The sequence below is a fragment of the Drosophila obscura genome, unplaced genomic scaffold (assembly GCF_018151105.1).
Source record: "Drosophila obscura isolate BZ-5 IFL unplaced genomic scaffold, ASM1815110v1 contig_151, whole genome shotgun sequence".
Classification (NCBI taxonomy): domain Eukaryota; kingdom Metazoa; phylum Arthropoda; class Insecta; order Diptera; family Drosophilidae; genus Drosophila; species Drosophila obscura.
The window spans coordinates 22,918-50,474 of NW_024542737.1; the positions used below are offsets into that span (position 1 = coordinate 22,918).

At 43.9% G+C, this 27,557-nt stretch overlaps 1 protein-coding gene across 2 annotated transcripts in view; it reads right to left on the bottom strand.

Moving 5' to 3' along the window:
* Positions 1–812: 812 nt before the first annotated feature.
* LOC111077542 overlaps positions 813–27,557 on the bottom strand; it is a 32,486-nt gene continuing 5,741 nt past the window's right edge. The window contains exons 2-7 of one of the 2 annotated variants that reach the window (XM_022371863.2): positions 14,529–15,148; positions 5,261–5,362; positions 4,774–4,882; positions 3,706–3,879; positions 3,526–3,639; positions 813–2,734 (exon numbers count right to left, since the gene is read on the bottom strand). In XM_022371863.2, the coding sequence (XP_022227555.2) occupies positions 2,595–2,734; positions 3,526–3,639; positions 3,706–3,879; positions 4,774–4,882; positions 5,261–5,362; positions 14,529–15,148 (1,259 nt within the window). In that variant the 3' untranslated portion in view covers positions 813–2,594. Of the gene's footprint in view, positions 2,735–3,525; positions 3,640–3,705; positions 3,883–4,773; positions 4,883–5,260; positions 5,363–14,528; positions 15,149–27,557 lie in introns of both variants that reach the window. The other variant, XM_022371862.2, reaches the window with a different exon arrangement.

Consider the following 27,557-nt stretch of genomic DNA (forward strand, 5'->3'; position numbering starts at 1 on the left):
CCACATACTCATACTCGTCGTTGAATGTACATATGTGGGAGTAAATTCCTACTGAAAGTGTTGCCTATTTGCCCCCCGGCCAAATGGCACACTCGCAAACACTTTGGGCGCAATCTGTTTTTGGTTTTACCAGTTTGCTATGGCTTTGGAGTTTGCTCGTTCTGTTGTGGCTAACATCATCATTCTGCTGGAAGTTGTTGTTCGCCCTGTAAGTCAAGTTTGTGGCTGCTCTACTCTGCGGCTGGCTGTTCATATAGTGTTTTGGTTTTCAAATGAATAGAAATCAAATTAGCAACAAATCAAACTTCCATGAACAAACAAAAGCAAAAAGAAAACTTCTCCGACGTACCTCCGTCCGCAATTGCAACGAAAAACTGGAAACTTAATTAAACGGATTTCTCTCAGAGTCCGGCAGTGTCGAAGTGCATTATGCCGCGTGGCTGGCTCCCATGACAGTAAGCTGAGGCGCCACGGCATTATTATGGCCACCTCGTGGAAGACAAGCATCAAGTGTCGCCTAAGGGCACGCCACCATCTTCATCATCTTCATCGTCCTAGCTCAGGTCTCATTCTCGTCGTGGTCATCGTCATCCTCTTGAAGGTCGTCATCATTCTCGTCACACAATTTAGTTTTATTAACTGAAGTAGCATGTAGAGTAGAGCTTCCGATGTACAGTCCAGCAACGGAGGGAGAAGATGAAAAGAGCTGATTCCAGTGGCCCCACAAATAATGCTGCTGCTCGACCGTGGCTGCCAATGCCACTGCCTCTGGGCCATATTCAGTAAGACGCTATTTAATTTGTATAGTTTGCATAATTGTATTATGTTTTATTTGTTCGTTTCTTTTGGTTTTAGTGTTTTTTAATTTATTTTTTGTTTTTTAGGTAATTTACGTTACATTTAACTACACAGACTTAGTGGCTAGAATTTCTCATTTCTGCAGCTGCTCAACTATTTACACATCCACATATTCAATGGAGTTTCCGCAGCTGCAGCTGCAGAAGCAACCGCGCATTGGATTCGATTTTGATCGAACTCCGTTCGCTCTTTAGTTAGGTCGTACTCTTCATAGTACTCGTCATCGTACTCGTATTGCACATCTCTAAGACTGTTAAAAGTTTTGTCCACTAATTAAAAGTTACTTTAGTGAATATCTGCGTTAATTTAGACAATTACTTGTAGTTTATTTTGATTACGCGATTCATGTTTTCTCGTTCTCATTTTTGGTTATTTCTCTTTTGATTAACAACTTTTGTCCAACATATTCCGTCGCCCATCTACTCTCATTCGTTTCCCTATCTTTTTTTTAATGTTGCATGCACACACACACTTAATGGTAACAGTTTTCTAATTTTGCATAACTTTTACCAAATAATTTATTTACAGCTTAACTCTGTACTCTTCTCGCTTAGCCTTCCTTCTCCGAGTTAAATCAAATTCCGCAAGTAAAATCCGTTCTAATCAGTTGAGTGGTTCTCTGGTTCTCTGTACATTTCCCCCAATAAATCATCTACTACCAAATGATGGAACTTGAGGCTGCCTGTGACTGCAGTGGCTGAAACAGAGTTCTTAACCCAAAAAGGGGCCTTACGTCAAACGGAAGGATAATGCACACTGTGTGGGGGTCCTCACTACAGTTCGGTCAGTTCTTCTCATTGGATCTGGAAGTGACTCCATCTATGGTCTGCTAGATACTCTACTTCAACCACTTGATCAGCAGTTTATGAGTATCTGGTTCAGAGATTAGTACACATATACGAATATTAGATAAAAGCTCATTGTGCCTTTGCACTACTCAAAAAAAGTATTGTTTTGCCTTGGACTTAAGAGGTTCGCCCTAGTCGAAGATATTTTTGCAGACATTTAGGCGAAGAATTTAAGGGCTTACTCAAAAAAATAATAATACATTTTTATGAAATATGTATGAAAAAATGATCTGACAACTTTTTCTGTTTGCCAGAGCGAATGCCTAAAACTCTGGATTTTTTTCATGAACACTCTTTCCCTCTCAAATATGTATGTATATGCATGGAGTTGATAGTTTTGCAAAGTTTTTCCTGTTTTATTTTTTATATATGTTGCATGCTGCAAGTTTTGTCGCTCTATCTCTGTCTATCTCTGTTCGTCTGTCTGCTATGGATGGGAGCACTCCTCCGTCGTGGGATCGCTTCTTGGGCGACTTGTCTTCTGTTGATAAGTGTGGAGTCTGTCACTTAAACTTACACTAACACATTGACATTCAGAAAATACACACACACACACATGAACATAGAAAGGGGTTGATTGATGGCTTGGCATCATGTATATACGAGTATGTATGTATATAGAGAGTTATAGAGTTCTTAAGCTTGATTTTGTTTCTGTATAGCTAAGGGTTTGATTCTGGGACAATAGTACGTATGCTCGGATGTGGTCTTGGCCTCCATGGATATCGTATGAGAGAGAGAGAAAGAATTAACTAGTGTAAGATTAGGGCTAAGATTCCACTTAGTTGCAAATGCATTATTTTGGGCAGCTGCCATTGCCTTTGCATTTGCATTTGCCTTTGCATCTGCCTGTCCGGGCTGCTCTTCCTTTGGGGATGTCGATGCCTCTTACGAGATCTTCATATACACACTCGTGTGGAATATCCGATAGCCGGTGGAAATGATTATCATAATCATATGCAGCTGAGATTGCATTGTCTTCGTGGAGCCGCCCACATGTCCGTGATACATGGCCGCCGGATTGTCGCCTGTGGCAGGATGGAGTCCGGAAAAAGAAGAGCAGAAAAGAAACGAAATGAAAGAAAAGCAACGAAAGCAAAGCAGAACCAGAACCAGAAGAGTGAGAATGGGAAAATGAAATTTGTATACAAATTTAATTAAAATCATGAAGCAGAGCATACTTATACCCACATACGCTGCACTGCATATGTGTGTACGAGTATGGGTTTGTGTGCTCTCCCACACGCTCGCGGGCTTAACTAACAAAATGCTAATGAGCGACGTCGCTTCATCGCGCCAGAAACTTATAAATTATGACTGGGTCCTAACTATGTGGGTGGTTGGTCTTTGTTTGCGATGGTGCCTACGTATCCTTGTGTGTGGGAGTGTGTATCTGTGTAGGTTTATGGCCTGGCTTTAATGGCAGTTTGCCTGCCAAATGGCTGCTGTGTCTCCGTCGCCGTCGACGTTGCCGTTGTCGTGTCGTGTGCGGGCATTTTTAATCCACATGCTTGCGGCCGTGTAATTTTCATAAATTACTTTTATTGTTTTCTCTGTTTTCAGTCGCGTGATATATGGACTGCAAATGAGCTGCAGGAAACAGCTACCACATCGCAACACACACAGATACAGGCACAGATGCCATTTCTTTGGTTTATACAAAGTTTTAATTTCATTTGCGCTGATAATTGAAATTTCCTTCAGGCAGACAGTGGAATGCAAATACATGTGACGCTACCACAAAGCGACCTACTAATTGCATTTACTGTTTTGGTAATGGTTCCTGGGTTCCTGGAATGGGGCTTGGTCCGTCACTCACCTTTGAAGATGTGCACCAGGACACTGGCCGGCTGCGTGTTGCTGGCCACGCATGTGAAGTTGCCCGAATGTTCGCGCCGTGTCCGCTGGATGGTAAGCTCCGATGATTGAAAGTCTGCAATGGAAGAATAAGCGTTGCAGGATGTGTGTGGAGAGAATGGGCATGCCGGATGCCACTCACCTGGCTCGGTGGACACGTTAATGCCCCGATCAATGTCGTAGTTAATCATGCGGTTATCGTGATACCAGAATATATACTCGGAGGCCTCTGTGTTCTGCACCACGCGGCACTGCAGCCGCAGCGTGGAGCCCGGCGTTAGATATCGTATCGGGGGCCCAGAGATCTCGGCGCGTGCTTCTAACCGAATGGAAGGGCGAGAGAGCAGACGATGAAATTGAGTTGCAAGGCAACTCATGTACTCATAGTTAAGGAATGGAGTATAAGCTATAGCTTTGCCCATTTGGCTGGTTTTTTTCCACGCCTAAACATCTTTTAACCCATCCTGATCCAAGTCCAAGTATTTTCCAAAACCCAAGCCAACTCTTATATAGTGCTGGTCTTACTCTGACAGTCCAAGGTCAAGTCAAGTCAGAGCCATATTCTTTGTCTCTCCGACTGCAATCAATATCTTTCCGAGCCCCGGGAGCGGGCTTCAGCTTCAGCTGCAGCTCCAGCCTTTCATCCCCTCCCAGCTCCAGATTTGGCTCCAGCCAAATGAGGGCTGTCACATCAGTTTCCATGTGTGCCAGAGTCAGTGGCTTTGTTTTTTGGGAAAAGGACCCGGGCCAACAGAAGTAGAAGCAGAGATGGCCATTAGGCGCAGCACATTCAGAGTAAATTGTTTGTTAAATTCAGAATAATGTGCGTCAGTTAGCCAAGGACAGCGCGACGAGTTGAGAACTTGCTGAGTCGTTGCCATTTGGCCCGGATTTCCCCTCCCAACGTCCCTCCTTCGACAGTGACCCGAAAATCTCCCAACCGTCTCCATCCCCGCTCCAACCTATTTCACCGTTGCTGGCATATGGGCATTTCTAATTTCAGCTTGAGCGCATCGAAAACGATGCGAAAATGTGGGAAAAACTAAAATTGCTGAGATTTTCCAGCCGAATTTGTTGTTCCGTTCTGGACAGCAGAACGACAGCAAAAGAAATTCAGCACAGCGTGAAATTGTTGAGTCCATAGTAGAGGACACAACCCAAAGTAAACCCGAAACTAGTGGCCGAATGCCGAATAGAGGCCTCTACTTACCGACGACACTCAGGTGCAGGAATATCGATGTGGGCGGATGAGTGGACACCTGGCACTCGTAGACGCCTGCATCACGTAGCTGCACGAATTTGATTTGCAATGTCCAATCCTGCAGGCGAGAACAAACAGCAGACAAAACCAGAAAAAGTTAGTATTAAAAGTCTGGCCAATGGAAGTGAAGTGAAGTCAATTTGCTGCCGTTGGTATGGACGTTGAGAACGGCCAACTATTGCAAGAATATTTTTGCAATATTCTTGCCACAATTTTTGTCACGTATCTCCGATTCGAGGCCGACAAGGACAAGAACCAAAGTTCACAATGCTGCAAAATGTGAAAACCAGAAAGGATTCGGGCATGGGCACTGGACCGATTTGGTATGCAGGTGGCGACAATCCTATTCCGATCCGTGGCGATGCAATCAGGTTTCCATCTGTCTCCGGTCTCCATGCCCTACCATCAACCATGCAAATTACTCTTCGGAACTCACCTCGGAATGCTTCAAGTGCGTGGCACTGAAGCGCTCATCGCTGCTGTACGTTGTTAAGCCAACCGTAAGTAGATGATAATCCTTTTTGCGTATCCACGATACCTAAAAATAGAAGGAAGGAGAATGGCACGAGATTAGAAAATAGGGTGATGCCATTAGCCAAACACAATAGACTCTCAAGGACTCCGCTTTGGGTTGGACGCTTTTTTTCTTGAATGTTAAACATATGCCTGGATCTCTGGGATCTACTCTTGGGTGTCCTGCTAAAATATTTGCCAATCCATCAAGCGGCGGGGACTATGACGATGACAACAACTTGATGATGATGCAATTTTCAATGGCGCAGATACAAAATGGATGGAAGGGCAGCCAGCAGCAAGGGCAAATCAAAAAGCAATTACGTGTAGGAATTGCTACAACAGCTACGACAACAAAAAGAGAGAGGACGACAATCAACATAATAACAGATTGATTGATCCTAGGTTCAAAGTTCGAATTGGCTACCTATCTGTAAATAGACAAACAAACAAACAAACAAATAAATGTTGAGGGCGTTTGCACGAAAGGAAACCCAACAAACCCTCTACCCACTCATGTCTGGCTCCATCCTGCTCTGTGAATGTGACTTTAGCCAATCTTAAATGACCATTAATCATTTCTTCGACTTTTTATTTTTTTTACTACTTTACCCCACGTTTTTTCCACTTTTCTGCTGATGATGAAAACTCCAAAAAAAAAAAAACACATCTATTAGCTGTCCATATGGGGTTATTGGCTGATGCCCAAGACGATGCCACGTAGGAGAGAGGCCTGAGCGCGTGTATCAATCAATTTTCAATTGATAAGAACCTTTATTTATTGGCCCACAAAAAGTAACGAAGTAAAAAGCAACTTTCTTCCAAATATTGACACACGTGAGCTCCAAACTCAAAGATGAAGCTGAAGCAGACGCTGCCACAAAAGAAGGAAACGAACAGAGCAACTTGATATGAAGCTGAAAGAGGAAATTGTTAAATCAGCTGCGTTAGCGTTTTCCAATAAAAACGAATTACATTTGTCGTGCTTAAATGTTTAATGCGACGTATACGCAATGTGGCGCAGCGGAAAATGGAGAGGAGCCGTCGAGGGTACCGTTCCAGTTCCCCAAGCAGCTGACTGCTTAAATATCATACTTCCCAGTTAAGAAAATATATACGTATGCGTAAAGTATAGATTCTCTCCGTTTTTTGTCTCGAAACATATTTCACACGGGCGGGCAATGGCTGCGATGGGGGAAATTTGCAATTGAATGGCAAAAATAGCTGGCAGTCATTTATTATCATGATTTTGCTCGCATATGCTTATGAAATCTTTAGATATATGCTTGTACTTTTCTATATATCTATTCAATACAATCTGTAACAGTAAAAATCGCGAGTGTGAGGCATAAATTGCGCATAAATTCCTTTTTGGCCCCAAAGCTTCTAGTCGCCAGACGACGACGACGACGACCCAGAAGCAGAAACACATCTATATCTATGCTTTTTTTTAGGAATTTTATGATATTTATGATGGCAAAAAGGACGGTGAAATGGAGTGGGACGGAGACTGGGACTTAAACAGGACTGGCACTCGGACTGGGACTGGAATTCGTACGTGTCGGCAAATAAACCAACCATGCAGCCAGCCAGCAGAAGAAACGAAGGCGGGTCAAAAAAAAAAAAGCAGATTCGAGGGGAATATGTGGATGGGAGCCAAGTGAAGCCATCAGCGCCAGCCTGAAATGTGGAGAGCAGAAATAAAATGTTGCGGCAATTAATCAAAAGCCTGCGAATTCCTTCCCTTTTGCCAGAACTTTTTATGCGGCTGCATACGTATACGAGTGTGTGAGTGTTTGTGTGGCGCATAAATCTCAGCTGCCACTCTGCCCACACACACACATGCATCTCCTGTGGCTGCTGTGGCGGCTGCGGCGACTACTGGTCCTGTGGCGCTGCAACTGCGTCACGCAGATAATTGTTTACATTTTACCTTTTCGAGCTTTATGTAAAATAAAAAGTGACGCGTTATTTATGGCCGAAAGCAACAGCACACACACACCACAAATCATTGGTTAGCAAATTTATGGCAAATTTATGCTAACTACTTGTCCCCTTTGTGCCATAGTGCCACAGTGCCACAGCCAGAGCCGAAACCCCCAGGTAGGCCACATATTCGGCAAGACGATGGCTCGCCACCAGGGCGTACCAATGCATTTATCGGAGAATCTCGATTCCTGACAGCAGCCCCCACAGACAGGCATGTCTGTCTACTGTGGTGTGATGGCAGGACCCGGGACTGTCGTGTGAGGTGTAATTGCATGGCCTGCTGGCTAAATCTATTTAGGACCCCCCCACAGTTTGAATTTACTTTACATTTTTTCACAACTCCATTCTACGGCACCGCTCGTGCTACGGTCCGTGGCATAGGTACAACTTTTGATTGGCTTTTGTTCTGATGCATGTTGTAGCATGTTATTGACGCACATTCCTGTGTGCTTTATGTTCCGCTGTCCAACCAATTTCCGTTCTGACACAATCCCAATGGCCAACAAAAATGTGCACAGGACGACATAGGGTGGGGAGGGGAAGGAGGTGAGCTGTGGTGCGGTGCTGTGGTGGGGAGCTGTAGAACTGTTGTAAAAAAGTAAAAGCAACTTTTTCAATGTGCACAACTTTTTAACAAGCGATTTTAATAAAATTCTATTTGGAAACTGCAACAGTAGCCGCAATTTTGGTAGCAACTTCGTCCCCCACACAAAAGGCATCAGTTCTGTGAGTGTGTGTGTGTGGGGACGAAAAGAATGAGAGGTAGAGACAGAGAAAAATATTGCACTCTTTTCTCCGAAGGGAGCGTGGACTCGGAAAGAGATGTTTGCAATGAAGGCAATGAAGGTGAAGAATATATATACATACATGCATATATATCAGTTTAAACATACGAGCATATATTGTATATATTAGTATTGAACGGAAATTGGAGCCTTCAGATTATAGCATCGTTTTCAGAAATGATTTTTCGCATCTTTATTCCATTCCACATTCGTATACTTGTTAAATGCAAGTGCATCTCCCATTCGTTGCTCTACATACCATACACTATCTCTCCCTTTTTTATTAACCATTGTATGCGTGTGTTTTGTTTTTTTTTTTGGCCAAACTTTTATGCTGCCATTGAAGTGCAAGTATGTAGCTATCCAAAAAGCAAAAAAAAAATGCTCTCAATTTAGTGTCACGCTATTTGCCGGCCACTTCTGTATGAATAAATGGTGGCTTTTTGCATTTGAGCTGATAACTGTATTGTACGGTTCCCTGTCACATAAATTGACTTCATTCTGGGGCGTGTCTGATGGACATGTGACAATTGGAAAGACACTACAATTGCCCTGGAATCTTCCGCACAATCATCTCGATGGTAATCTATCATTTTTTCAATCGAATTGAGGAATACTTACACCCATTCGCAATCCCGTTCACTTGCAAAAAAACGTTCATTCATAGCATTCATTCATAATTGAGGGCAAATCCGACGAAAGGCGAGCTCAATCTAGCGGAAATGCATTTTAAGTGCAATTACTGAAAGTCGAATGCACAAATACCAATAGCACTATTTGGTGGTGGGATACGAAGGATATGGTATGGTTAAAAATAAATGAAAAATGTTATAAATTTGCGACTAATTGGCCTGAAGTTTTGGATGTCTGACAGATAAACGATCCTGAGTAGAAACTTGAGTTAATCATTTGAGGATTAGCACTTATCAAAGAATATTTCCTTATGGTATTTCCATATGCATGGCAAATGTGTGAATATTTTTCAATGCACTGTGAGAAAAAACGTTACCTGCTGCTAAATTTTGTTCAAATTTAAATGTATTTTCTCCATTAAAGTGGCTTTATCTACTGAAATGCTGTAAGAGGGATTCAATATTTTCCCTTCCTTTCACCCAACTATGAGCCTATTATTCACATGCTGTCGGTCTGCCTACAGGGTAGTAAATGAACAGCCAAACAATGCGTATCGCATGGAAAATAAGTGAAAATGAAAATTACCAGAGCCCACTATTCAGCGGCTGTCAACTGCGTGAAAGGCGGTTGTTTGCCTGCGTCATTTTCACATTTAATGGCAGCAGTCAGGGCCCCAATTCGAGCATTTTTTGGCTGCCAAACAATTGATGATTGCATAGCAATTAAAATAATTAAGAATTTATATGACCATGGCAGCGGCGGGGTGTATGGGTTAAGGCTCTTTGGGACTGTCACGGCATTGAACTTATGCCACCAAACACACACACACACACACACCCAAACCCTGCGGCCTCCTGCGGTTGAGCATTAATTGTTTTAGGTTTGGGGTCAGACCCCGAACCCTATTGTCTTTCACTCACAAAAGTTTATAGAAATGATGAAGCCATTCTGCATACTCAAGACACGGACACTGGAGTACAAAAATCTGGGTCAAATAGTGGTATTCGCCTTTGTTCGGGACATTTGTTTTAATAAACATTGTGACAGGCAGGCAGCAACAGCCGCAGCAACAACAGCTGGAGCTACATCACGAAAGGACTCTCCGAGTGGGCGGTCCTGCTGCCTTTGACTATGGAGCCTTCATCAAGCTGTCGACTGGAATGTCTTATTAGCTGGCAAATAAGTCCAGTTTTCGTCTCCTGCCTGTCCTCCTCTGCTCAACCAACTGCTCTGTCCTGTCCTGTCTATTGTCCTGCTTGCGTCCCTCCTTCAACTGCTTTAATTACGGTTAAGTCTGCCGGCAACAAAGTGATAATGATTTGTATTCCTTCAAAAAGGTTTATGGCAATTTTCGTGCAACATTAACTTCTTGTAACAGCACCCCTAAGTGGCTACCGTAAAAGTATTGCCCCGCCACACTTCTCTAGGCTTATAGCAAGCTTAGCCTAATGTCTGTGTCTGTATCTGTGTCACTGCGTGTGGCTGTCATGTACACACAGATAACTCTCACACACACCCTGAATGATATTTCTAATTAAATTGGTCACTCGAAACGGACAAATTGGTAAATATATATTTCTGTCTGCACCGGAGGCGACCATGGAAAATATCCAATAAAGTTCAACTTTAAAATTGAACAAATATTTGCCATAGGAAAGTCGTCGTCCAGTCAGCAAATACATTTACGGTATTAAAATTTGATTTTTGAGCTGTTACTTTGAAGCGTTAAATAAGTTTAAAAAGCTAACATAAATCACACCGTCAGATTTAGCCAAATTAACGCAAATTCTTTAACAGGAACCAAAGAATTCAAATATGCATGTATGTATGTAGTACATATACATATGTTATTTCCTGTTGATTCTGGTTGGCAAGAAGCAGCTAAGCAAGCAGTATATACTTATACACAGATAAAGATACAAAGACACGGACATTTTAGAGCTCGAAGGTCATTGCAGCCATTACCCAGCCTGGCAGTAAAATATTTTATAATTTTTATGTTGCTTGTAGTCGCACTTCAAGCAGGCACTGTGACTACAAAGAGCTCTACACCGACAATACTGTTTTTCGGATGCATGAGTGTTTTGGGGACGACAACGACTGAGTTTGTTGAGGTCCTTGCTTTGCGACTGGGAACGGCAACTGGAACTCGAGTGCAAGCAGGAACTTAAATCCGCTCACACAGCCAATGGAGGCCAGGCCCATTTCCCCCTTTATCTGATCTTTAACTTTGCAAATTATATGTGCATATCTACATATGTACGAGTATATATGTACATACATGTGTCTGTCGCCATATCGTATCGACCTCCAGCTGCTGTTGCTGTTTAAATATTTGCTTAACCTTTTTTATCTAAACGACTGATCCGAGCCATTGGCTGCTCAGGGAAGCCAGAAGAGCTACCCCAAAGCGTTAATTTTCATAAAGCACCAGTTTCGGTTTCTTTTTGTCTGGAAAATGGAGAAAAACTTCCAAATAGGAAACGTCTGGCAATGCTTAGCTTGGCCTCCCTCTCTCTCTCTCTCTCTCTCTCTCTCTCTCTCTCGCTTTTTCCTTATATAATTTCTATTCTATTTTCTAATCTGCATTGGAGAACATTTTCTAGAAAATTATAAATAAATTACCTTCTATCTGTGTAGACACTCGCTAGTAGACTGCGAGTAAGAGTGAGCGAGAGGTGGAAATTTGTGCAAGTTTCTCAGCATTTAAGCTTTTGGCATTTTCCTTTGTCGGCGTGCTGTGAGCACATTTAATTACTGCTACTTTTCTCAATGAAAATGTCCCAGAACGAGCGAGAGGCGAGTCCAGACATTAAAAACGACAATTTATCTAAAAAGTAATTAAGTGCTCAAGTCGTACAGACACACGGATGCACGGAGCCACACGAAGAGCACAGGGAGCAGAGCAACAGGGCCTTCATGGGAATCAGAGTCAGCCCAGGAAGCGGATAGCAACTGGGAGAAGCAGTCACAAGAGCAGAGTGGGTGGCCCAGAAGCACTGTATGACTGCAATTCGTACGTATAGCCGAGCAATGTGTATACTCATATGAGGCACATACATATATGATGAAAATGTGAGGTACAGTGCGCTATCAGACAAGGGGATGATTGAGGGAGAGCATCTGCATAACACAAATCATTCCGCAATTCCAAGAAATAATATTTAAATGTAATTATTATATAAAATAATTCAAAGAAGAGATTACCTGCTTCTATGGCAACAAACTAATAGTTAATCAAAAAAAATACACCAACGACAAATGGTATGGCCATCTCCTGCATAGAGAGCTCTCACTGTACCATAGTATATTTCTGCTCTCACTGTGTGGCAGCAGTGTGCTGCTGATTTAGTTCAATTTATATGAGAAGAGCCCAGTGCAACAGGAGTAAGTGGAGGCAGTCCTTCCCTCAGGGTGATGGCTGTCAGGGACAGAACGAAGGACACACGTATTTGCTTAGTTTATTTTAAACGCCGTTTAAGCTGATACTCTGGGATAATACCCTAATGACATATTTTAATGTCCGCCCCGCTGCCACATACGAGTGTCGTAATTCTTAATTTGAAACGCTTTCTGACTCTCTTTCTCTCTCTATCTGTCAGTTTCTCGTTCCATTTCTTGTGTGTGCGTTGAGTGTGAGTGTGTTAGTGGTTTTGTGTGTTGCCAGTGTTTAGGTAGCGTTTTTGAGTTTTGATTTATGGCTTTTAAATTTGCCTGTAAATTTCCATATTTTCTCAAGGAGATTTGTCTTCCAATTGAACAAATAATAATTCATAAATTACCATCAAGGATACTATCCCTCGAAAGGAAGTTTACCCCTGTGCCAGATATTACTACCTTTTACCCTAATAAAAGGCAACCACTGTAAAATGATGGCGCAACTGTAATGAACATTGCAGCAAAATGCCGAAACAATGGCGCGCTCGAGGAAGCAATTCATTTATTTAATGTTTCCTGCATTTTATTGTCGCCACACAGAAATTTACGACGCCAGGAGGAGGGCGACGCCAAATCAGAGGCTCACGGAAATGTTTAGTGTGTATGCTTTGAGCAAAAAAAAAAGGGGCCTGAGATTCTCCCATGCTTTCATTTTCGCTAACAATTCATAAAGCAAACCCTTTTGCAGACAGATACTCGAATCGACAAAGGCAGGGAGGGCATTTCGATTCCAAGTTCTACCGCACTGCAGTGGCAGAGAGGGGGTTCGTAGAGTTGCAAAAATGGAAATATGGAAATTATACCCCATGCCAATGCTGGAGGTGTATTTCCTGTCCACTGAACCCGCCCTGCACTTGCACTGCATTCCCATAATACCATTGAAATGGGCTGCACATGGGGTGTACCATGGCGGTTTAAGCCAGTTGGAGCAGAAGGATGAGATTTAAATGTCTCGCATGGAGAGAGTAATGAAATGAAAATGCATTGCATGCACAGAGCATCCCGAGTAACAAACATAGCTGTATACTTTTGGAATCAATGGAGTCTGAGCCTGATTGAGAGAGCACTGCGAATGTCACTCTCAAAGTAAAAGTAAACATACATATGTACTCGTAAGTACAGATGTATAACCTCTGCACAAAATGATTTCATTTGCCATATTTGCCCCAGTGCAGTCAGTGTAGCCCTCGTACAGAGTGCACTGATGGGGCAGGCCCCTGTTCAATGATAATTTTCGTATTTTGCTAACCCCTAGGCCCAGCTGGAATATAATTTTCTGAATACAAATTGCCAACTTACGTATAGAGCAAACAAATACACATATTGTATCGGCCATAAGCTGTAACATCCACACTTGAGCACGCAGTCGAGCAAAGTGCAAAGTGCCAACTGGCTAACCAACAACATACTCACTCACACACAGTACAGTAGAGCCAGCCTACAAGGGCTTAAGGGCTGATTAACTTCCGCACCGCACACTTGAAGGCCCAATTATGAAATCGTCAATTTAAACCAGACATCCAGCAGATTCCCCAAACACTCAGACACTCAAACACCCGAGCACGCACAAGGGTGAGGAATGTGGAAGAGGGGACAGTATAATCGTGTCCAGCTCTTGATGGGAGTGGCACAAACACCTAAGACGGAGATGGAGACGGCGACGGCGACGGAATTAGGGGTCAGGGGTCAGGGGTAGGCTTATACAAATACACGAGACGTGACGCACACCATGGCGTATGAGTAATAACTCTAGACAAGCGGAAAATTAATACCACTTGAGGCCTTGCCATATGAATGCCTCCTCATCCTACTCCTCCTGGACATACTCCCACACACACACACACATTCCCAGGAGGAGGAGGATGAGACCTCCCAAAAGGTGTAATTTGTTGTATGCTGCTGCTGCGTGTGTGTTTCGCCTGCCTAATGAACCACCAAGTCATGTTGCCCCGAGCCGACCCGACTGTCCAATGAAATCTCTGTGTTTAGTGCCAAATTAGTTTCGCCGGAAGCTGAGAGGAACACGACATCTCAGCTAAAGTAATCGGCCAAGTACATGCAGCGAGTCCCCATCAGCTCATCTGGTGACTCATTCATCTCCCATCAATTCACATTTATTGCGTTTCCATTTCAATTAACAAAGAAAAGTCAAATGCTTCCGCGCCGAAAGGAGCCGCTAAATAAACTGGAATAAAAGTATCATCATCATCAGCGCCATCGTCATTGTCATAGCAGCAAAGACAAAGTCAAACAAGGCCACAGCAGTGATGGATTCGTTTTTGATAAAATATTAAAACAATACGAGCGTCAAGAACATCAGAAGGCGGAAAGGTAGCGTTTACTCACCACGCCCTCCCCAATGTGGTGCACGGTGCAGGGCACGTGGGCGGTGGCGCCAATCTGCGTCGTCACCACCGTCGAGTTCTCGGTGCCGAAGTACATTGGCGTACCGAACACACTTTCCACACCATCGATTCCGTGCGCTGCCTCCAGATGGTTCTCCACCGGCTCCGATCTGTGCCCGGCCATTGGTATTGGATATGGACCGGCCGTGTCTTTGGCCTGTATGCGTGAGTGCTGCTGTGGGTGCGGCTGTAGGTGCTGCTGCTGCTCGGGATTCGCGTGTGGGTCCTGGCTCTGGCGCTTGTCATCGATCAAGTTGGTCGAATCGAAACTTGTTATACTGCTCCCACTGGCTCCCGGTCCCTGGGCGTAGGCCTCCGGCACGGGCACAGGCTCGGGATCTGCCTCCCCCTCATAGTCTGACCCCGAGTACGGTGGCTGGGGGGCCGTAAGGGCTGCGGCCGAGGCCGGTGACATAATTAAATTTTGATTTATATGCCTTTGTGATGGCTTTATGCTATGTCCACTTCTGGCTGCCGCCGCTGTGCTCTGCGGCGCCATTGTGGAAGCGGCTTCTGCCTCGGTTCCTGTCCCATCCATTGCGGTAGCTGCTGCTGTGCGGTCTGTGAAGGAGTCGGAAGAGAGAGAGTGACATTTTAAAATGTGTTAATATATTCGTCGCTGGTGGACGCCCGCGGCGGAGAGGAAAAATAATAACAGAAACAGCATGAAGTCAATTAATTTGGATTAACAAACAGAGCTGCGTTTACGCAATATTTATACAAACCATTTTCTTTGAAAAGGCAGGGCTAATTAAAGCTCGCCGTTTAACTTAATTTCTGGCAAATATTTTAAGCGAAAACCAAAGGAAAATTGTGAGCAAACTAAATCCTGTTTAGAGGGCTTGTCCCAGCCGATTTGCCTCAGATGTTTGAACAGGAAGTATGGAAGGGATGGATGCGCAGAGATACGGATTCGGTCATCGCAAATACACGTACGCTTTCCTTCTTGTATCATCCAAATACATATTTTCCAATAGAAAAATACTGTTTAACCACTGCTAAATCTTTAAGTGCACCCAAATGTGCAGTAGCTGAGTGCAAATATAAAATATGAGAGCAACAAATGCGAAATGTTGATCGAAAACGGTGTAGATAAATGAGGAGAACATTTTTAACGAGAGGAAAGATAATAAACGATGTTCTTGGAGTTAATTAACACCTACAAAATTTCAATAATTTCTGAATGTTAAATGTTTGCCTGCCATTGCAAATGGGGTAATGTACCTCACTGCAACGACAATCATACCGACGCCATTCCGTTATGGTTATGGTTCTTAGAAACCACACACACACACACACCAACACAGGGAAGCCACAGAGCAACAGAACTATGGTGCAAATCAACGTTTCTGGCTTTGGTTTGGCGTTTTTGATGTGTGTTTTTGTTGAACCAACAAAATAATATTTCACAATTAACGATAATTGATTTGGCCAAACACGAACTGGGGGCTGGGAAATGTCAATTAACTTGAATTTTCCAACCTGCAAATTGAATAACGGCAATGCATTTTGGTTCTCATTGGAATTTCGCACTGATGTGGATTCCCTGGCCACAGAGGGAGAGCAAAATGTTTAGTTTTCATCTAGTGGCATGGGAAATTGTTTTGCCCGGACTGCCTTATAATAATGTAAAATTAATTAGTATGGCATTTCAGCACCAGGACTTTTGTGTAAGTGCTTTGCCAGGATTCTCCACATTCCTTTAACGAAGTTCTCGACCGATTTGTAAGGCTCTCAATCTCCATTGGCAAGTGCATGTCCCAAGGGGATCGGAAAACAATTTGGCCTGTTAGCCGGAATGTGGCATTGCAGAACAATCGGGTCAATCAATGCAACATCTTTCGCTTGACACATGGCCCTTGCCCTTGTTGTTGTTGCTTCTGTTGCTGTTGACTCTCACAATCGTTCAGCCCGACCAATTGACAGGTGGCTATCAACTGTCTTGCCACAGCAATTTGCCACTGCAGCCGTAGAGATCTAGAGCTGCGGGGGTCAGCAGCCCTGACACAATGACTACGATTGCTGTGGCAAAGTTTCATATTTTGCATCACCCGAGCTCTATAAATAGCAAAGAGTTTCCAAAAATTGTCTGCACACACAAAACAAACAAATAACCAACATCAGCTTAGGATAAAAAAACATGTCAAAAATTCGCAGTGCGGAAAAAATCATATGAAATCCATGTTATAGTTTGAACAGATTGCTGGGAATCCTGTGTTAATGGTAGCTCGGAATGTTTTCATATTATTAGATTAAGACTCTCATTTAAAGATGGAGGGTGATAGATCCTACAGTCTACAAGTTTCAAATAGAATGTGTCCACATTGAACATGGAAATTCAATCTAACTTGGAATTCTTCAAATTGTATTCAGAAACTTGTATCTAGGTTCAGGATTGTACGCCCAATGTACAATGTACTGCTGCAGCTCCTCATTGGCACGCAGAACTTGGCCAAAACTGAATCGTGGCATTTTCGTCACGTTCGCACGTGACTGACTGCCAGGCGACATGCAGCCTCCCTTCTGGTCTTGCTCTGTGCTTCTTGCTTCTTACGTTCATACGTAAACGTAGTCGTAATGGTCGCTGGTAGACCACAAAACAGCTTTTGGAACTGCTCGTAGTTGCTGTTGCTCCTCCAGCACTGCTTTACCTCACTCTCTCTCTCCTGTTCGAGCAACTGCAAATTTGCATTCTTCCGATGGTTTGTGCGACTTTGTAATTGAATTTTTTCGCGGAACATTGTGGAATCTCTCACCGGATCTATGTCCGCATCTTTACCTCTACGCCCCATCTGCAACTGCATCTGCAATGGCATTGCTCTGTTCCTGTTCCACTTCCTGTTACGCATTTTTCTTGTTTCCGGCAGCGGTGATGGTGGCTGGGATTGGATTTGGAATCGCTCTACTCTGCATTGTGCAACTGCTGTTATATGCATTGTCAACACCAAAGAGATTCCAAACCGAGACCGAGACCGCGAACGAAAACCAAACGCAAGCCACAAACATGTTGCAGCAGCAGCACCACCAATACTTGTACTCGTGCATTTTTTGTTTCGGGTGATTTTCAACTTTTCGTTTGGCAGAACATTCGCGAATTGTGCGTTGGCTAAACTTTCATGATTCTCTTTCTCGCTAAATCCCCACATGCCACATTCCACATACCAACAACATTATTCCACCCCTTCGCTCTGTGTGCGACGACATTTTAATCAAAAGTTGGCTGCATGCTGCGTGATTCCGTACAGGAACCCGCTCCAGCCCCGCCCACACAGCTTATATCAATGATTCCTTATGTGCTTGTGTTGTGTCATCATTGCTCTGTGGAATACGAGGATTCGTATTTATGCTGCATCTGACATCTCGTGGCTTGACGTTAATTAAGTTTACTTACACATACACACATCCAAGGATGTGGAATTCCGTCAAAAGGATATGCATGTTGTGGCAGGGAGTCAAGGGATGAACCAGCTGAGCCAGCAGCTGGCCAAATGAGCAAGTCCCCATTTCAGAAAAGCTGCATGATGAGCTCTATCATTTCAGATGAACCCTCTGAACCCACTGGAATGGCAGTGGTTCTCATCTATTTATGACGAAGTTTTAACAAAGATGATATATCGGTCTAGTATTTGTCTTATCTTTGGCGGGGAGAAATGGGCTTAAAAACAATATTCTCCACAAGATTAATTCTTATTGTAACTATATTTAAATCCATAGTCTATATCTATGTCCGAGGCTAATTAGCAGTACTACTCGTATCTATACGGAGAAACAGCGACAAAATATCCATCTAACTAATGCATTTGTTTCCATGTTTGGTCAGTCATCAATTAAATATATTGATGTAAGTGTGCGGGGGAAAGCGCATTTGGAAATGACATTATCAAATTATACTAGCGAACGACATCCTGTTGGACTCATTAATTTCATTTGATTTCATATTTTATGTAACGATGCGCATTTCTCTAATTAAAATACAAATATATGTCGAGCTCGCTTCCGCTGGCGGCGGCCACCACGCCCCCGCTGCATAATTTATACCGATGCTGCAACTAAATTTGCGGTCGCAGAGGTTCGGGTCGATTGTCGGCACGAATGGACACAAATTCGTATGGTCAACCTTTTGAGAACCATCGAATGGGTTGGGGGAAGCACAATGCCCTGTGCATCATTTTGGTGGAAAAGTTGTAATTAAATATACCATGTACATTGTACAAGACAAAAAGCGAAATTAGATATTTAAAGAGGCTGCAATTCCATCTTTAAATTTAGCTGAAAGTTATTTTAAAGTTAAGTTAAAGCGATTGCCTTGCCCAAAAGAGAGGATAAAGACGACGCCGACGACTCTCTCCGGGAAACTTTGGCCCTTGGTTCATTACGAAACTTTTCCGTTGGACGCTTTCTGTTTTTATGGCAAATATTGTTTGTTGTCTGTTTTCAAAATGTTTGCATTTGACACTTGGCGGTAATTTGTGTGTAAATGCGTCAACTGGAGGCTCCAGTCGTTGCCTCCTCTTCGTCGGACCTCTGGAGGTCCAGGGAAACTTTTCCACTCTGTTGCCATTTAATTGAAATTCCGCAAAATGGCTCCACGCATGGCCTCTGCCTTTGCAGCTTTGTGGGTCTGCATTCTTGTGGGTCTGCTTGCTACTTGGGAACTTGTTGTTAATGGGCACTCACGCAAAGTTGGTTGTTTGGGGCAAACGGTTCACTTTGCGACGCGACTGTCATAATTTTGATGGTTCCGGCTGGCATATGTACGTATGAAAGTGAGGCGGAAGTGTAAAATCAGATAAGTGCGCTGCCACATAGTACGACTATTCCCCATTTATTTTCCAATAAAGCCCTGGTCCAGGGCGAGGCAATCATTAATGTCGTGAATCCAGGACCTCGCGACGTCAACTGCGCCGCACAAAGGCACTAACAGAGCACAGCAGAGCAGAGTGCGAGGCTCGGCTCGGCGCGGCTCTCTCGTAAAAAGGCATTAAGACCAAAAGTAAAGTGCCTATTTAAGTTGAGTCATAAAATTGGCTTTCTATCTGCCAAAGGGAATGGCAAATGGCTGTCAGAATGGGGACTCGAGTGTGGAGAGTGGTGGCTGGAGTGTGGAGTGTGGAGAGTGCGCGAAGCATTCTAATTTTGTTTATTTTATTTCGATTCGTGTCTAAGTGTTCAACTTTGTGTCTTTGTTCGGGACAATGCCCGAATGGCATGCCTCGTTTTCGCTCCCCCTCTTATAGCCTTAAAATCCCGAAGAATTCTCAACATTTAAATAGTCGAAAAACCCGGAGTAGCCAGGGATAAGCCAAATTTTAGCTAATTGCGTGGGTTGGTGGGGAGGGGGGGAGAGAGTGTGTCATGAATCACTCAAAATTTCCATTTTTAGATGAGATGAAAGTATCATAATCAGACTCTGATTTCGGGCCAATAAATTATGCCCGAAAATGGGGGGGCCTCATTGTCGGCCCACAAAAGCACAGAGGATTCATAAATTATGTCTGCAAAATAAATACGAGTACGGTACAAATATGCTTCAGCGGATTTCGTTATGGTATCCACGAAATCCTTGATCTGAAGCCAAGAGCCCCGTCGAGTGCAAAGTAAAATCAAACGGAAAGGCGGCGGTAAACGGGAAAGAATTCATAAAAAATGCCATAAGTTAAGTTCGTGAGTGAGTGAGTGAGTGTGGGGGAGTCCTAAGGACTGTTTTTAAGCATAATGAAGATTTATATGTCAGTGGGATTTGCCAAATTGCAAGCACGTGTGAATTAGAATAGATATCTGGCCGGAATCCATGGGCCATGGCCCATGGAACAGTCGAACCTTTCGGCCTTTGGCCTGGCAAACGGCATTCAATAAATGTTTAGTATCTGGAAAAAGGGAATATGGCAACTACATAAAATTAAATTGTCAACTTCCGTAATGTGGAGGCATAAACAGGAACCACTCTCTGATTCTCAGCCTCCCTGTGCCCGTCCGCCGCTCCAGGGCGATGGCCACCGACTGACCAAAAACTGGCATCAAAGTGAAAATATTATTAAACGAGAAATACAGCAGAAGACGGACGGACGGACGGATACACAACAACGACGAAGGAAAATGGAAAGAAATAAAAAGGAGACAAGAGCAGGAGAATTTGGGGACAAGCAGAATGAAGGCAACTTTTTGGCAGTCCACTTATTTCGGGCGACCAGACACACTTGACGTTTTTTATACAAAGCAGCGGCGACGAGTCGGAGTCCAATATAAACTGCTTCTCCTGCGCCGGATGTGGCAAATTTGGTGGCACTGAGCAGCACACAACAAGAAAGAAGGGGCGAGAACTGGATGGGACTGTAGAAGACTGGCGAGGAGCGGACAGAGCAGAGTGTAATCAAAGTCGGAATTCAACTTAGCCAGGGTTCTGCTCTACCCTGTAGTTATGGAGCTACCCAGAGGTCTGTTTGGCACACCTGCCGGAGTGAATTTACTGAAAGCAAAACTGATTTAACGAATTGAATGATTATGCAGATTATACGAAACAGAAAGATTCAATATTCAGATCGTAAGTTTGTTTATTCGTTTTTTGGTTTTTTTTGTTGCATCGTGTTTGCTTTGAGAACGAGAATCACTCCCTGTGGTATCCTGTAAGTCGTTGGGCATTCCCAGCTTGTCAAGGACATCAGGGTTACTCGTTTCGTCGCTTGGGGCCCGACCCAACCACACCCCCAGCTCCCACCTTCGGGCCGTCGACTCGACTTGACAGTGGCGTCACATCTAATGCCCTTGACGTCGTCTATTTAAGTTCAATTTATTTGCGGCCAGGCGGCTAAGCGGAAGCCGTTGATCGATTCCTGTTGTAAAGCTGCACAAGCGTACATACCCACCCATACCGCATCACACATCCCATATCCCGCATCCAGTTCCCTGGCGTTGACACTCCCGTTGACTTAGCCGAGATTGGGCAAATCTCGGGGCTGCCTTTTATGTTTCAAATGTTTTTCTGTGAACTGTCACATTTGTCCCTTATCCATTTTATGCCGTTGACATTTCTCACTAAGCCCGAATAGAAAAAGGGCTTAAGGTCCTGTCCCCTATCCGACGGGTAGGATGCCGCCTGGTCGCAAAAGATATTTCAAATGTAAAATATTTACTCAAATTGCTTGTGACCATAATGCCATCAGAAAGACTTTTTTTCAGGTGCAGACTGATTTCCAGGTGGCACCTTGTGCAATTAAACGGATAGTCCTCTGCAAATGGATTTGCGAAGATGGAAATTTTGTCAGGCCAGGAAATTGTCTTTGGTATATGTTTTTGTATTTGCTCTGTGCAATCGCAGTGCACTCGCTTTAGGTGTTAACCTTAGCTTGCGATGACTACGCTCATTCAGGCATAATTGTGGACAGTGCGGCTGTGCAAGTATGTCTTTCAGCTAACACCAAGCCAGAATTTTTAAAATATTTGCCTCTCTTTCTCACAGGCGCTGGCATCCAATGAAGACTACATTGCAGAAAGTTTAACCACAGAGGACTTTGTATGAAATTGCTGCTGCTAATTGAATCAAATCTGTTCTTCAAATAATCCAAATCTGACCAAACACATAAAATTCAGAAATGATTTACTCCGTCTCCTTTTGGCAGCTTAAAGTCTGCCAATTGTTGGTTTTGTTGAGCACACGCTGCGTATACGTAATGTAAGTCACTCAGCTCTGATTTTATTTTGGCTCTTCTATGTACTCCTCACATATTATTTAAACAAATTGCCTGTAATGCAGCAGCAGGCAAACAGAATCAGAAACAGTCAGCTGCACTTTGCATGATTTCCGACCATTATAGCTCGGCAGGTGTATGGCAGCAGGACTTCGAGTAAGAGGAGGGCTTCGTGACGAATAAACTAATTGCAGGTGCAGTAATCAATTCGGCAGGAGACGAAACTTTCAGTAGCTACACATGAAAAGTTGATGATGAGGGAATAAGTGTGTTCATGGACGCCCATTCAACAGCAATCTACCCCACCCCACTGCCCCCACTGCCCACACTGCTCCACTGCGGGTGCAATCTATTGTCAATTGTTCAGCATGCCACAGCACGGAACAACTCGATTCCACATGAAGAAAACATTTCATTTTCGAGCATGGAGAAAGTTTTGCTCGGTCAGAGACCATTGTTGGACAAGAAAACACCGAAGACCCACCCACAAACTGAGTGGCGCCTTATTTAATTTGTTTTGTTGTGGCATTTTTGTGTGCACCATTGCTGGGGGGTTGATTGCAGTTGCTTCAGCCAACAATCGACTCAAGGACTCCACTTGCAACAACTTAATTAGGGGTTGGGTTTCTCGTCTCCAAACTTTATCCGAGCACAAATCTTCCCCAGTTCTGTTTCCAATGAGTTATGACTTGTAATGAATGAGTTTTAATGGAAATTATTATCTTTCCTCCAGGGATGGCATTAATAAGTGTCTAGGCCAATCGATCAATCGATTTTGGACCGCAAAATAAGGCCAATTTAGATAGAGAGAGGAGAGAGAGAGAGAGACAGAGAGAGTGGAAGAGACAGCACAGGAAATTGACTGGGGAAATCTCTCGCATATTCCCATCCGACTGCTTTGGGGGCTGGACGAAGACAACATCTGGCCAAGGGTTAACTGAATAAACCCAAAGAAAGTTTTCCACTTTCGTGTTTTTGCTCCCGCCTCCGTGAACTGCGTATATGCAAATGACAGAGAGGGAAGAGCTGCAGCTTGGAAAATTGAGAAAATTAATTTCATTTCAAGATTTACTTCTTTGAAATTCTATTTGCGTGGCGGCTCCCACAGCCCCATACCCCACAGCCCACTGCTCCCTTGCCCCACGGCCATGTACGACATCATTTCAACAAGGGAAAACATTTTCGCTCCCGCTGCCTCGGCCGCGTGGCATAAATTTATGAACGGCAAAACATTTCCACATGCTGCTGCTGCTGCTGATGCTGCTTTTTGGCATGCTGGCAAATCTGCGGCACCAACAGAAAATATTCAATCTATGCGGCATGTAAGAGCAGACTCTGTTTCTGGCTCTGATTCTGGATTCTGGTTTCTGGTTTCAGGACTTGAGACTCTGTTCTCTGTTCTGTATCCTCCGACTCCGGGACACATTGTTAAAGCAAAGTCAACTGAATAAATGTAAAGCTGGGCAAATGAGCAAGATTTCAGAGACTTGCCTCCGAGGGCTGGGAGTGGAGAAACGGGGTGGATACGGATACGACAGTTGCTATGGGAGTTGTGGGTGCGATATGGTTACTCGGTTACAGTATCTAATGACAGAATTTGTTGTCACAGTCCTTGCTGTCATCATACTTTCCCTGCTCCGGCATCTTGTTCTTGTTGCACCCATTATTAGTCACAGACTACTGCCTGGGTATGCTCATATTGTAGCGCAAAAGGTACTCAGTCTAGTACTTTTTGAAGTCCGTGGAGATCATGCTTATGAACAGGCGCCGCAAAAACGTAGAAACGTGGAATTTACTGCAACTTTGCATATTTACTCGTCAAATTAATCTCGGCAGTGGCGGGTATCTTATAGTCGGAACAGCTAGCAGCGCTCTGGCTTGTGCCTTTTCCATATCCTTAGTCAGGACCAACCTACCGTCACCGCTGCCACCCTTGACAGTATCATTAGGCAGTCGCTGGCGGCTCTGTCTCTGGCTACACCCACGGCTCCGGAGTCGTGCTAAGCGTTATCATTTGTCCTTGAGCTGGTTCAACTGTTTTCTGCTATTTTCTGCTGTTTTGTGTGGGGCTAGAACTGGAAACGCGTTAACTGTGCCCCAAAGATTAAAGCCAACAACATGGGAACCACATCCCAGTCAATATTCCCCTCGCCGGCTGTGAGTCCCCCTTTTTTGTTTCTTAATTTTTGCTTGGCTGGCAGCCGGCAAAATGTTATCTTTGTGGCGCTACATGTTTATCATTGTGCCGTTCGTTGTGTCTGTGTGCGCCTGCGAGTCTGTTGTTGGTGCCCCCGCTGCCATTCGAGTGAAATTTAAGCAGCCGAGTCATAAATTATACTTGTAGCCACTCCGCTCCGGGTCTCAAATATTTGCATACTTCTCGGCATGGAAAGTACTCGGCTAACATGTTTCAATACGTTCCAGTTCATAATCACAGATCGCCGGCAAAAGCCAGCCGCAGAATGGCTTCAATATTGCGTCACAGTGCCACAGTGGCACTCCACCATGCCTCCTTCCCATTGACAATAATTTCGACAGCAATTTTCATAAATTAGCCTGCCTCGTCTCCCTCTCTGTCACCCTGACTTTCTCCCCACTTGTGTTGTCTCGCGCTTTCTGCCCTTGAACTGCCTTCCAAAAACTGTCAACTACTTGAACAGTAATCCAAATTGTTACGCAACAAAAAACGTATTTATACACTGGCAAAAATGTAATTCCTAAATACAATAAAGGAGGAGCTTGCTTGCCTCCAGGAGCACCTCACTTTATAGAATTACGTTAATTTATATGTCTACGAACTACACGTTTTTCCCCAGTGTACACATGTAGATACATCCGCAAGCATAGTGCTTGCTCTCCTGCCTATTCCTCCCTTACATCTCATCTCCTTTTGCCACTGAATTTACAGAGCTTTAAACTTTAATTTATGTGGGGGGTGGGCCAACACGGGCCAAAGCCGCAGTGCCAGCGAAAGTGTAAATTATCACGGTAATTAAGTGGGAGGCTCGTACATGGATAGAAGGACTTTCTCACTGTATGGGTATTTGGCTTTCGGACGCTTTGCGTGGCCCATAAATGTATAATTTAATGCAAAAACCACAAAGACCAACCTCAGTTGGAGCCACAAGCACAGGCCCAGCCCCAGCCCTTGTAACAACTTCTGAATCTCCAAGCGAAAGTTTAATTTGAATTCGAATTTTGTGAAAAATAATTATCTCGCTTAATTTCCGCAGAGCCAGGGTGGGTGGGAATAAGCACTTAATAGGCTTCCGACACAAGTTACGAGCTTAAGTTGGACCAAAGTTAAAGAAACTATAAATAGATAATGAATGAAGCCAACTGGAGGGGGAAAGTGGAAAGGGAAAGTGTTAAAGCAAAAAATTTTGATATAATTGGCAAAAGAAAGTGAATTTAAATGGAAATTATAATGAATTTCCTTTGAATACATAATTCCATCCATCTTTTCTCCGTTTTCTCTGTAGTTCCACCCATATATGGTTTCCTAGTGATTGTTTCCTAGTGCTTTTTCTCTATTGATATCCATGGAGATCCTGTCCTGCTCCTGACCACCAATCGCAGTGGCCTTGACAACAAGCGACCCGAATGTCCGGCAATTTACCCCTCCCTGTACAGTCCGAATGTTGGGCGCTGGAAAATTAATTACCGCATCGGGTCGCGAAAATGGCTGCGCCAGGATAATGCCTCAAAAGTCATGTCCAACTTTCGTGTGTGCGGGGGCGATGGCGATGCCAACTAAAAAGTTTCTAATTACGGCCATGAAACCAGGCTGACGGTGGCGCTATCGTATTTTACCCTCCGCTTTTTTCTATTCCCGTTGATGTTTAAGTTTTTAATAACATTTACCACCGAGCTCCGCATCCGTATCCATGTGCTGTGCCCTGTCCCGAGTTCCAAGTTCCAAGGAACGAGCATGCGGCGAGCATGTTAATACACCAGGCAGCTGGAAGGCAGGATGGAAACCATGTAAATTGTAATTACACTTAAAGCCATAATCCAGCTTTATGCCTAAAACTCGCGCCTCCGCCGTCTGCTAAGCCCCAGCTTGAAGGCTTACACGGGCAGAGTAATGGGCGGGAGAAAAGCGTACAAGTACGAGTAAACTCGTAAGAATATATGTATTAAGAGAGTGCTCTCTCTTAGGCCTGGTTCAAATATTATTTTGGTGAATTTAAGTTCTGCTGCAGATAAATATCCATATGGTTTAATTATATAAATTGTGCAATGCTCGTAATAAACATGCGGAAACTTTTCCCTCCCAAAACCAACTTTACAGCCAGACTTTCGAACGAAACTTGGAATTAGGGGGCACAGAGAGCGAGGAGGAACAAAGTCAAAAGAGGGAAACGGAGAACTTTGAAGTCTTATTATCCACACGAACACAAAGTAGTTCTCTGTGCGGCAATCAACTGAGAGACTTCCTTCGCTCGATGCACTGACTGGAGTACAAAGCATTTCCCATATGTCTTTCTGCCGCGGAAAGAAAAGCCTTTCACATAATTCCAATTGCGGAATTTAAGGAGCAGGAGCAGAAGCTGCACGGAGGGCTTTATCTTGATGACTGCTGCTGTTTGGTCTCACGCATGTAGATGTTTGGTGGAGGGAAGAAGAAAACTCCGACGCCATTTTGCTTTGGATTTTTGGCGTCAATGTGCTCGTTGGCATTTAAAACGCAGACAGTTTGCTCTAGTTGCCTCGACGCGCAATCACTTAGATACACACACACACACAAACACACAGGCGGACCTACAGAAATATATGTATATGTATCAGTATCCTACTCGTACGTTTGCTTGCATATTTCTGCCAAAAGTTACAACTTTTCTTGGCCCAAAAAGAGGAGGAACGAGAGGACGAGAGAACGAAAAGGAAAAGCCGAGCAACAAGAACAAAGTTTTCACTTGAAATTCAAGGAATTGCTTTTGAAAAGTTTCAATTTCTGACAGTGTGCGCAAGTTGTTAGGCAAATTCGCTTTTTATTCACAATTTGGAGGTGGAGGTGAAGGCAGAGGCACAACCGCCAGACCCCAACAGAAAGTGACAGAACGTAACAGATATACGAAAGGAAAGCCAACCTGGCAACCAGGTTCCCTAATGAAATTGTGTCGGCGGGGTGCGTTTGTCCCGCCTTAATGCGACATAAAACACAAAGAAATTCGGGCCGCACTTGTGGCAAATTAATTGTTGAAACAACATTTCCCTACCGCTGCCCCTTGGCTCTTTGGGCCAAGTTTCCGTAAGTTTCGAGTGCAGCCGCCAGTCCAAGT